The sequence below is a fragment of the Octodon degus genome, unplaced genomic scaffold (assembly GCF_000260255.1).
Source record: "Octodon degus isolate 3935 unplaced genomic scaffold, OctDeg1.0 scaffold00076, whole genome shotgun sequence".
In the NCBI taxonomy this organism is placed as follows: Eukaryota; Metazoa; Chordata; class Mammalia; order Rodentia; family Octodontidae; genus Octodon; species Octodon degus.
The window spans coordinates 8,010,254-8,022,514 of NW_004524652.1; the positions used below are offsets into that span (position 1 = coordinate 8,010,254).

The 12,261-nt window shown below is 43.4% G+C and overlaps 1 protein-coding gene and 1 long non-coding RNA gene across 2 annotated transcripts in view; one reads left to right on the plus strand and one right to left on the minus strand.

Annotated features, from left to right (window-relative positions):
* Positions 1 to 1,901: 1,901 nt before the first annotated feature.
* Arpc3 (actin related protein 2/3 complex subunit 3) overlaps positions 1,902 to 12,261 on the minus strand; it is a 16,121-nt gene continuing 5,761 nt past the window's right edge. The window contains exons 3-7 of the mRNA XM_004635908.2: positions 8,785 to 8,861; positions 6,248 to 6,316; positions 4,120 to 4,246; positions 3,781 to 3,875; positions 1,902 to 2,196 (exon numbers count right to left, since the gene is read on the minus strand). Coding sequence (XP_004635965.1) covers positions 2,134 to 2,196; positions 3,781 to 3,875; positions 4,120 to 4,246; positions 6,248 to 6,316; positions 8,785 to 8,861 — 431 coding nt within the window. The 3' untranslated portion in view covers positions 1,902 to 2,133. The remainder of the gene's footprint in view (positions 2,197 to 3,780; positions 3,876 to 4,119; positions 4,247 to 6,247; positions 6,317 to 8,784; positions 8,862 to 12,261) is intronic.
* The window catches only part of LOC111817971, a 15,031-nt gene continuing 8,580 nt past the window's right edge, over positions 5,811 to 12,261 (plus strand). The window contains exons 1-2 of the long non-coding RNA XR_002822058.1: positions 5,811 to 5,821; positions 9,737 to 9,740. This is a non-coding gene — a long non-coding RNA (uncharacterized LOC111817971). The remainder of the gene's footprint in view (positions 5,822 to 9,736; positions 9,741 to 12,261) is intronic.

The following is a 12,261-nucleotide window of genomic DNA, read 5'->3' on the forward strand; positions in this document are numbered from 1 at the left end:
ATTTATTTTCTGTATTTTAGGGAAGTATCTACAGGGTATTCAGGGTCTATTAGATCAGACTCATACTGATCTGCCTGTTTACAACCTCCCAAGTGCTGGGATTACAGGTGTGCACCATGACGCCTAGTCTCAATCACTGTCTCGAGCACGTCCTGGGAGCGGGGCCAACACAGCAGGCCTGGGGATTGAACCCCTGGCCCCTGCACCTGCTTGCAGGTGCTTTAATCTGCTATTTGGCCTGCCCTCGTTTTTTGTCTTTTTGAAACAGGGTTTCATTATGTAGTTCAGGGTGGTACTGAACTCACTGTGCAGCCCAGGCTGACTTCGAACCTGCCTCAGCCTCAGCTTTCCCAGTGCTAGGATTACAGGCACCAACAAGCCCAGCCAACATGGGTAAGTTTTAGACAGTATGCTAAGTGAAAGGAACAGGGGCAGGGCCAGGGAGATAGCTCAGTGGCACAGCACCTGCCTGGGAAGCACAAGGGCCTGAGTTTGATTCCCAGTATTAAAATAAGTAAATGAATAAATAACTAGGTGCAAAAGGATAGTGTTTGATTTTACTTCTGTATTACCCAAACAGGCAAATTCAGAGACCGAGAATATAGCTTACTATAGATTTTAAAAAATCTTTTATTTAGTTATTTGATATAGGGTCTTACTACAGGAGCTCCGACTCATAGTGATCCTCCTGTCTCAGCCTCCCAAGCACTAGGATTACAGGCGTGTGCTCAGGTTTCCAGGGCCAGCATGGCATATGGTACCATGGATTGAACCCGGCTGCTTGTACTTGCTGGGCTGGTTGGTGCTTAGACCACCGAGCTATCTCCCCAGCCCTGGTTACTGCAAGTTTAATGCTTATTTTTCTTTCTTTCTTTCTCTCTCTTTTTTTTTCCCCCACAGTTTTGCTATGTACTGCAAGACTGGCCCTGGACATACTCATATAGCCCAGGTTGGCCTCAAACTCACAGCAATAGCCCTACTAGTTTCTAATTTGTAAAATAAAAGTTTTGGAGAATGAGCACGGCCCTGTGAATGTAACTAATGCCTCTGAGTTACCCATATTGCAGTTGCTGTAGCAGCCACTGATGAGAAGCCATGAAGCTCACCAAGTGCCACAAGGTGACCAGGAACATGAGCAACCTGAGGCACGGCTGCCGCCACAGGCACCTCACCAGGCACCTGTGTGTGTACAGGACGCAACCCGAGATGTGCAGCTCTACCTGTACCGGGGCGCCACAGAGCCGCTCAGGGTCTGCAAGGCCAATCAGGCCCTCAGTCTCCTTGAGAACAGGCTGGAGATGCAGCCGTGCCAGGGGAGCACCTGAGGGAGCTGCCCAAACTGAGCCCCTGCCCTCTGCATGGAACTTGGCACAAAGGAAAAACGGTTAACTACCCCTCATCTTGTGTTATATATATTTTATCTCATATACACAACCAAAAATCAGAAAAAGAAAAAAGTGCTAATCCATGCTATGGTAAGAGTGAATTTTAAAAGTGTTTTAAATGAAAGAAGTTACGTAAGGTTGTGTCATACCTGGGGGGATGGGCAGGAAGGGAAGCAGGGGAGATGAGGAGATGTGACTGGGGGTGCACGAACATCTTTGTTTTTTTGAGATAGGGTCTCACTGTGTAGCCCAGGCTGGCTTCGAACTTACTGTGATCCTCCTGCCTCAGCCTCCCGAGGGCTAGGATCACAGGTGTGCACCACCACACCCAGCCAACTACATGAGCTTCTTTTGGGGCTGATGAAAGTATTCTGGAATTACACAGATAATGGTCATAATTGCAAAACTTTATACTACAAAGTTTAACTGTATACATACTATGGTGTGTAAATTGTAGCTAAATTTTTTTCATTGAAAAGAGATAAGCAAAAAAAAAAAAAGGTAAGCAATGAAGTTATTAGAAATTTATTAGTTATTATTCTTAAGCACCAGCTTAATACTGTAGAAATTTTTGATTCACCCATGAATAACCCCCTTTCCCCTCCCATACCCAAACATGACCAAGAGCTTTGCAGGCAAATAGGCTTCCTTTTTGTTTCTCTTGTGAAACCCAATGCGACACTACGCAGGCCTGTGCACACGGTGCTGAGCAGTGCCACCTGTCTCTGGAGATGGCTGCCGTTGATCCTCACTGCCCAGGTCCCGACAGACTCTTGTTCATGAACTGTCTCTTCACAAAGCAGGTCCACCACTGCCAGAAGGGGGACAAAATGGAACCACAGAGGAATCAGGTCACAGTGCAGCTTCAGGGCAAGTGAAAATTCAAATCCTGCACTTAATATTTAAGTAGTGGGGGGTTGAAATCAGTACCTTCACCCTAAGCTACATCCCCAAGCTGTTTTATTTTTTACTTTGAGACAGGGTCTTGCTGAGTTGCTACAGTGCCCAGGCAGGGGCCAAATAATCCACTTGCTTCAGCCTCTTAGGATGCCGAGATTAAAGGCATGCACCACTGCACCCAGCAGAATTCAAATTAATTTAATAATAAAACTTAAAACCAGCCCAAATTCTCTTATAAGAGACTATAAACCCCTCAGAAGCACATATAGGTAGATGCACAGGTTACTAAAAATTAGGAGGTTGGGCGTGATGGTGCACACCTGTAATCGCAGCACTTGGGAGGCTGAGGCAGGAGGACTGGCATGAATTCAAGGCTAACCTGGACTACATACTGAGATCTTGTCTCAAAAAACTAAAATACTAAAAAACAAAAAAATCCAAAATTATGAATAAAGTACATAAATGTTTCATAGTCAGCTCTCTGTATCCACGGGTTCTGCATCTCCGGAGAGAACCCGTGGTGGATAGAGAATACGTGGGAAAGCCTGCAGCCTCACTCAACATGAAGAGCCGCCTCCGCCTGTCACCGTTGCCCAACAGCAGCACAGGTTCTTTTCCCCTCCTCTTTCAGTACCACACAGCACTTATATTGCAGTAGGTGGTCTGAGAGCCCCAAGAGGAGTTAAAGCACAGAGGAAGATGTGTGCAGGGTACTCCCAAATGCTATGCCACTCGAGGTAAAGGGTGGGCTTCCAGATTTTTTTTTTTTTTTTTTGGGAGGGGTATGAGGAGCAAACTCAGGACCCTGCGCTTGCCAGGCAAGCACTTTATCTTCCCAGGCCCTGGGCTTCCAGATTTAGGGCCCAATGGCCACTGAAGGTGACTGTACAGTGTACCCACAATATCTACAGAAAACCTCTGCTCTGGGTTCACAATGCTCCAACATAAGAATGTAATGAAGACAACCACTAAACTTTCCTTCCTAGATGCAATTCTTTATTCAGTGGGATCTAGTGAGTTAGGACCCGCTAAGCACATCAACAGTCAGATGCAGAAACTAAATTTCCTTCTTTCTTTCCTTTCCTTTGCAGTACTGGGGATTGGACCGGGGCCTCAGACATATTAGGTAAGTGATCTATCACTGAACTACAGCCTCCATGTTTTTTACTTATTTATTTTTGTGTTTTTGTGACAGGTTTTCACTATGCAGTTCAGGCTGGCCTAGCACTCACTCTGTAGCCGGGGTGCCCCTTGGCTTCATAGCAATCCTCCTACCTCACCTCCCAAGTGCTGGGATTACAGGCATGTCCAGCTAACCTGTCTTCAAAATGGCAATCCTCTTACCTCTGCTTCCTGAGAAACTGGGATCACACACATGCAGAAGAGCATGCCAGGCTAAAAATATTCTTGCAGTAGAAGATCTTAGTGTGTTTACTGGTGGCCAACAGGCAAAAAGATGAATTAGCAATTAAACAGCCAAAGGAGAAGGTCTTACCTTGCTGGGTTTATCATTCTGAGGGTCAAAAACTTTTTCACAAAGTCTCAGTCCAGTTTCTTGCCTCAGCTGCTGCAGGTAGGCTCTCATCACCTCTAAAAGACAATAAAATACTGTACTCGAGAGCTCATCCAAACGGCCTGGCTGCTGGTCGGGACAGTGACCTCAGACAAACGTCTTCATACATTCACACAGTTAAGACACAACAATGACAGTTCACATGGGCAACGTGTTCTGGTCCACATGCCGTGCGTGCTACTAACGCTTATGAAAGTGAGAGCGGTGAATGAAGAAAACCATCTCGTGCCCCAGACGAGGGTACAGATAGCCCGTTCTTACCATCTTCCTGTTTGCTTGCAGGTTTGGCGTAGATGGCATTTAGTGGAAAACCAGGCTCTCCAGGAATGGGAAAATTAGTGATGCCCAGTGTATACATTTCCTTCTCTCCTTGGCTTTTAGAATTGCACTAAAAAAAAAAAAAAGAAAAAAGAAAAAAAAAATTACACACATATACTTGGGAGGCCAAGGCAGGAGGATTATGAGTACAGGGCCAGGTGGGGCCACGTAGCCACCCTAGACTACGTAGGAGAACCTTGGCTTCAAAAAAACCAAAATATATTTTTTACATGGATAAGAATAATATCTAGGGCCAGAGAGATGGCTCAGTAGAATAAGCGCTTGCCTGGCAAGCGTAAGGTTCTGAGTTCAATCCCTGGTTCTGCCAAAAAACAAACAAACAAACAAGAATGCTAAAGAATAATATCTAGCTTATAATCTTTTTAGTTTGAAAGGCTAGGATATAAATTTTTTTGTGTTCTTTTGAAATCAAATTCATCCTATGAGTCCTTTCTCAGGCAATGCTTCAAATGAATAAGATAAAATTACAAGAGAAACCAATTATGGTGAAATATAATAATTAAAATATTGAAAACCTAATTTATGACGTAGTCACTTATCTTTTTTTGGTACGGGGCACACAATAGTTTTGTTTTTTTTTTAAACATGGTTTTCATAAATACTCCCAATAACAGATACAGTAACTAAAGCTTGAAGAGGGCTGGTGAGATGGCTCAGTGGTCTAAAGCACCTACTTAGAACAAGCTTGGCAAAGCACAGGGACCGCGGTTCAATCCCCAGCACCACATGCCAGCCAGCCCCGCCCCTGTGCTGGGCTGAACTGGCCACACACACACACACACACACACACAAATAAAAAAAATAAATAAAAAAATAAAGCTTGAAGAACTGATGAGTGTGAAAATTTTCAAAATATCTTCCACTCTAATATTATAACACCATACCATGGATTCCTTAAAAATCATACACATTGCTAATTCCACTGTGGACTGACGCCTGTGTTCATGGTTGAGGTTACTGCTGGTGGGGCATGGTGGGTGCTATCTATAATCTCAGCACTCCGGAGGCTGAGGCAAAAGGATTGCAGGCCTGAGGACAAGGTGAGCTATGCAGTAAGTCTGAGGCCACTCTTCCCTACATAGTCAGATACTGTCTCAAACAAGAAAAAATACAAAACAAAACAAAAGAAAATGCTAACGGCCAGGGAAATAGTTCAGCAGCATAAGCACCTGCCTGGCTCAAGGTCCTGAGTTCGATTCCTGGTACTGCAAAAATTAAATTTTAAAAAAGTGCTATATTTTAGTTAGAGGACACTGGAAAGAAAAATGTAGTTTTTTCCCACTCAACTTCATGAACCTTTAAATTTTACCTTTGGATCCCTAAGCCAACATAAATTTTGTCAAGATTTTTGTCTTGAAAAATACATGTAAGGCCTTAAAATGTCACCATCTTTTTCTGGTCAGAATTGGTAGCATATGCCTGCAATTCTTGCTACTTGGGAGACTGAGGCAGGACTGCAAGTTGAGGTCAGCCTGCACAACTTTTTTTTTTTGTGGTATCGGGGATTGAACTCAGGACCTAGTGCTTGCACTTATTCTACTGAGCTATCTCCCAGCCCCTAGCCTGCACAACTTGGACAGAAAAAGGGCTGGGAAGGTACAGAACGCTTGCTGGGAGGCTGTGGGTTTTTCTGTAACACGGGGTGAAAAATCACTATCCTAGTTTTTGTGTTGGTTAACTCCATTCTGAGTTGAAAACCACATTCACATTTTCACTTAACATCATGCTCTACATCAGAGGAAATATTTTCTATTTACCCTTCAAGTCAAAAAAATCCAAGTGAGGGCTGGCAAGATAGCTCAGCAGACTAAGTGCTTGCTCAGGCAAGTGCAGGGACAGGGGTTTGATTCCTGGTATCACATGTGGTGCCGGCCCCACCTTCAGGCTCAATGAGCTACCTACTGAGAACAAGTGTGGGCGCATGCCTGTAGTCCCAGAGCTGGGGAGGCTGAGACAGGAGGATCACAAGTTTGAGCTGCGTAATGAGACCAAACAAAAACAGGTGGCTTGGAGTGTTTTTCCAATAAACAATCATCAAGTTTACATTTACCTTTTGGAGTTTCTTTAGACACTCAGAAATGTAGAGAGTTATATATATCAAAGTCCTGTCCGCTTCATTCTACAGGGGGAAAAGGAAACAAAAAACAGTGCTCACTGAAACTCAACAATGAATGAATGAATTCAGCCTCTGAGTTCTGATTATCTACTGTAAACACTGACAGTGCGGCACTCCGACATCGCTGACACAGCACCAGGGCCACAGTGTCCTAGGCTCTGTCAGGGAGCCTGCAGCTTCCCCGAGCTGCTCAGCTGCCCGTTTTCCTCTGCCCCTCCTTGCCACTGTCAGCAGCCCCTGCCAGTGCAGGACACAGAAGCAACACGACAGCTGGGAAACCTGAAGAGCATCACACAGTAGGTTAGTGTGTGGAACTCTCTCACTTGAGGGTCTCTGCCAAGAACAGAAACACTCATTACTCAAGAGGAGGAAGCAATTACTTTATGTGTGACACGTTCTTGAAGAACTCCAGGAGCCCAACATCTTGACATAACCCGAAGGAAAATCTGAAGATAACAGATGGTGGTCAAATGTTGCATGTACTGCAGGCCCGATTCTAGACAACCAAAAAGCTACACATTTCCCTATTTGAAACATACGATAGTGGAGAAAGAATGAAACGTGGCAGAATTCTATATATTTATATCTATTATAAACACAATACTTAGGCCATGCATTAGATATAGAAAACATGCTGTTAACCCCACAGAAAGCTTACATTACATTCTCTAATCAAGAGTCTACAAGCCCTGGGGGCGACACGGATTTGGCTGGGGCAAGAAGGTCACTGCAAGCTCAAGGCCAACTTGGGCTACATAGAGGATTCAAGGCCAGCCTAAACTGCATAGCGAGACCCTGTCTGACCATTTCCCACCAAAAAAAGAGTCTACAAGTAAAGTATAGGCCAGGTGTGGTGGCACATGCCTCTAATCCCAGCATTTGGGAGGCTGAGGCAGGAGGATCCTTGAGTTTGAGACCAGCCTGGGCTACAAAGTGAGCTCAAGGCCAGCCTTAACTGCAGAGCAAGATCTTGTCTCAAAAGGCACACACAAAATAAAGGCAAAAAAATTAAAAGTATGACAAGGAGAGAATATATATATTTATAATCTCCAGCTATATTTTAGGCTATTGCAAGAAAGTTATAGCCAGGGGTAGTGGTATATACCTGTAATCCCAGTACCCCGGAGGCTGAGGAAGGAAAATCATGAGTTCAAGGCCAAGTTGGGCTACATATTAAGGTTCTGTCTCAGAAAAAATCCAACACAAATCCTTGCCATTGCTTGTAACCTGCTCATGGCAGGTCATGAAACTGCGTTTTATTTTCTCTTCATCTTTTCTCCCACTCCCCGCTACCTCTTCCCGAAACTAAGAGCAGGAGGGGATGAGGGCTCAGGGATGTTTCCCTACCATCTAACAGAAGTCTGTCCTAGTCTCTCTACTTCTCCAACTCAGGCCCGTGACACAAAAGTACAGGCTGAATAACCCTTATCTGAAAGTATTTCAGATTTTGGAATATCTGCAAAAACTTTATCAGCTGAACATGGCTGGTTTGAAAGTCGAAAATCTAACAAGCTCCAAAATCTGAAACTTAAGGGCTGGCCAAATAGCTCAGCAGATTACAGTGTCTGTAAGTAGGCGGAAAGGCCTGGGGGAGGTTTCAATCCCTGGGCTTGCCATGCCAGCCCTGCCTCCAGGGCACGCTGAGAGGGCAATTGAGACTGGGTGTGGTGGCATGTGCCTGTAATCCCAGCTCTTGGGAGGCTGTAAACAGGCGGATCACTATGAGTCTGATCTAGCAGTGAGACCCTGAACACCCTGTAGACCCTTCCCTAAAATATAAAAAAAAAAAAAAAAAAAAAAAAAATCTGAAACTTAAAAGGTTTAGGATTTGGAAGTATTTCATTTTTTCAAAACTCAAGTTATATATAAAAAAATTAAAAGAGCTAGTAAGAGTCTTTGCTTGTGCACTAGTCTTGTACACAGGATTGGCATATAGATGTTTAATTAAATTTGAATAAGTAAAATATATCTAGGCAAGGGGTTGGCAAGCTTTCTGTATGAAGACTAGGTAGTAAATATTTTAGGCTACAGCGCTTGTCATAATTATTCTATTGCTATTGTTGTGTGAAAGCAGCCATAAACAATTACCAAACAAATGTATATAGCTATGTTCCAATAAAACTTTATTTATAAGATGAGGCAGTGGGTCAAATTCATCTCTCAGACCTGATATAGTCTGAAAAAGGAAAATAGTATTTATACAGAGTATTAATACTCTGGAACTTCAAAATTATAATCTCAGTTCATTATATTTACTCCTTATAACAACTGTGACTGCAAGGTAGATATCTCCATCAAAAAACTAAATCACAGGCCGGGGAGATGGCTCAGTGGAATAAAAGCTTCCCTGGCAAGCACAAGAGTCTGAGTTCAACCCCCAGTTCTGCCAAAAAAAAAACAAAAACAAAAACAAAAAAAACCCAAAAAACAAAAACAAAAAAAACTAAATCACTACAAACTCTGTAATTTACCTTAATTTCATAGTTTTTGAAGAACACATTGGCCTTGAAATAATAGATGGCTTCATCCACAATATCTGTATCTTTTGCTAAACAGGACAAAAGGGGAAGGAAAGAGGACAAAGAACATTAGTCACATGCAAGGAATAACATGTATAAAGTCCAAGCTTCACTATCAAGAGTCTTGACATGGTAAAAGAGCATGAGACTACTTAAGTCATCTTTAAAAACTTTATAGAAAAATAAGTACATGGCCTACCTTCTACACCCAGTCTCAACTGCCCCCTCAGTGTGCCCTGGGGGTGGGGCCAGCACGACAGGCCCGGGGATTGAACCCCTGCCCATTGCACCCGCATGCAGGCACTTTAATCCGCTGAGCTTTTTTTTTTTTTTTTTGAGACAGTGTCTTGCTATATCTCAGACTGGCCTTAAACTCACTATGTAGCCTAGGCCAACCTGGAACTCCCAGCCATCCTCCCAAGCACTGGGATCATAAGCATATGTAGTTTGTTTTCTTAAAATTATACATATTCGGGCTGGTGAGATGGCTCAGTGGTCTAAAGCACCTACTTAGAACAAGCTTAGCAAAGCATAGGGACCGCGGTTCAATCCCCCAGCACCACATGCCAGCCCGCCCCGCCCCCTGGTGGGCTGAGCTGGCCACACACACACACACACACACACACACAAATAAATTAAAAAAATAAAAAAATAAAAAAAAATTATACATATTCATTAGAAAAAGACATTTAGTAAGTAAAAAAGAAATTTTTAGGGCTGGTGAGATAGCTCAGTGGACTAAGTGCCTGCTTAGGCAAGCATAGGGACCAGGGTTTGATCCCAGGTGCTATGGTGGCTCGCCCCCAGATGCACTGAGCTGGCCATGGAGTCTGGGCATGGTGGTGCCCACTTGTAATCACAGTGCTGGGGAGGCTGAAAACAGGTGGACTGCTACATGTCAGAGCTGTGTAGTAAGACCCTGTACCAAATACATAATAAAAGAAAAAAGATTTTAATTGTCACCCTAAATCTCACTACCCAGAAATAACTACTATTAACATTTGGTAAACATCATTCATGATTTCTATCAATGTATTTATAGGCTGAGACACAGTCTAACGTTAACAAAGTGTTTTTTATAGGGGCTGGGGAGATGGCTCAGCAAGTGCAAGGGTCTGAGTTCAATCCCCAGTTCCACCAAAAAACCAAAACAAAGCACCAAAGTGTTTTTTAAACTAAAAGGTATAAATTTAGCTGAGTGCAATGCTGCACACCTGTAATCCCAGCATTCAAGAGGCTAAAGCAGGAGGATTGCCATGATCAGCCTGAGCTACATAGTGAGTTCAAAGCCAGCCTGGCAATACACAGAGACCCTATCTCATAAAAACAAACACACACCCTTTTCTTGAATCCTATGCCTTTAAACATACAGTGCTTGGGGGTTGAAGGTGTAGTTTGGTGGTAGAACACCTGGCTACCCAGTGTGTACAAGGCCCTGGGTTTGATTTCCAGTATGGCAACAAAGGCACAAATACACATAATCCCAGCACTCAGAAAACTAAGGCAGGAGGATCGCTATGGATTTGGGGACAGTCTAGGCTATATAGTGAGTTAAAGGTCAGCCTAAATTACTACATAGCAAGACCCTGTCTTAATGAACACAACACAACACAACACATACACAATTTATATAAGCTGTTCTTTGTAGCTACAGAGAAAAGCCAGAAATACTGCTGTGACAGAGACAGATTTCATTATGCAATTTCTTGGCTTCCTTTTTTTTTATTTTAAAAGGTCAAAATCCCAGAGTCTTGAGATCTAGCATCTGGCTTCAGCAAGTTATTTATATTTCTTGTCCAGGACTGCTATCCCTCTCATGCAGCAGAAATGCAAAGGCCAGGCTTTAATCCACTGCAATTCAATGTCTTCATCCTAGCTTATTCCTCTGTTGAAAAATCTCAACAGGACTCCAATTCTAGACTTGTGCTCCCTACAATCTATTTTCTTACGAGAAGGAAACTTCTTAGGATTCACCAGTGCTTACAAAAGTGACTTGTTCTTAACATAATGATGGGCAGTGAAGATGAAAGGACTTAGAATCTAGAAGAGTGTTTGGTGTACAAAAAAGCATCGAGAAACCACTTGCTGAATATAAAGTCACTAAAGTTGTGTATACGTAGAGCCTCTTTCATGCTAAGCATAGGCTCTCCCACTGAGCTACCTGATCAACCCCAGAACTGATTACTGGTAAGTTATTGAGCTCACAACACTGGCTTCGCTGGCATTTGGGTCTAATCCAGTCCCTTGGGGAACAGCACAAGGCTATCTCTCTTCCATTTGGTTTCTTAGGGTCTCACTTTCCCTTAAGGAACCAAGAATTCCAGAAGCAGTAACTAGATTTATTTTTTTTTTTTTTAAATTTTTATTTATTTATTTATTTATTTACTAGAGAGAGAGAGAGAGAGAGAGAGAGAGAGAGAGAGAGTGTGTGTGTGTGTGTGGTGTGTGTGTGTGGCCAGCTCAGCCCACCAGGGGGCGGGGCTGGCTGGCATGTGGTGCTGGGGGATCGAACCGCGGTCCCTGATGCTTTGCTAAGCTTGTTCTAAGTAGGTGCTTTAGACCACTGAGCCATCTCTCCAGCCCCTAGATTTATTTTAATTCTGGTCAACTACATCTTCTTTATATGTGTATGATTTTCTGAGATAGGGTCTCACTATGTAGTCCAGGCTGGCCTTGGACTCATGGAAACCCTGCCTCAGCCTTGCGAGAGCTGGCATTACAGGTGTGCACCATCATACCTGGCTCTTTGATACAGTATACGGCAACCACATGAAGGGGTGTGTGTATGCACAGTGAAGAAATGCATTAAGGAATCTGAGCCAATAATGAGTCTTACTTCTTTCTTTGCACTGTAATTCCTTTACATTACTGTTCTTTTTCCCTCTGTTCCTTTTTCTCAGAATCATAAAATGTGGTGACTCACCTAATGTATTAGGTTTGCTGCATTTAGGCTTGCTAGCATTTAAAACAAAATGACATTAAGAGGAAGTCAGATCAAACAGTCTGGAATGATTCAACAGACTATGGGATCTGCACAAAATTGGTAATTATAACCATGATCTTGGAGCCATGAATGGAACTTAGTCCAGACCTTTGCTGGATGCAGGGAAGCCATGTGTAATAAAAAACAAATTACACTGTTGGCAGAACATCTCAGAGTATGTCAGCAAAGTCTCTCACAGTGACTGAAATAGACTGAGGCTTTCTGTAAACAGTGTTTCAAAAAGAAGAATGTGAGTGGTTGGGTTAGCTCCACGACTGCAAGCGTGGTCAGCATGCACACGGCCCTACACTGAGTCCCCAGCACTACCTACCCTTAGCTAAAAAAAGGAGTATGGGGCTGGTGAGATGGCTCAGTGGTCTAAAGCACCTACGTACAACAAGCTAAGCTAAGCAAAGCAGAGGGACCGCGGTTCGATCCCCCAGCAC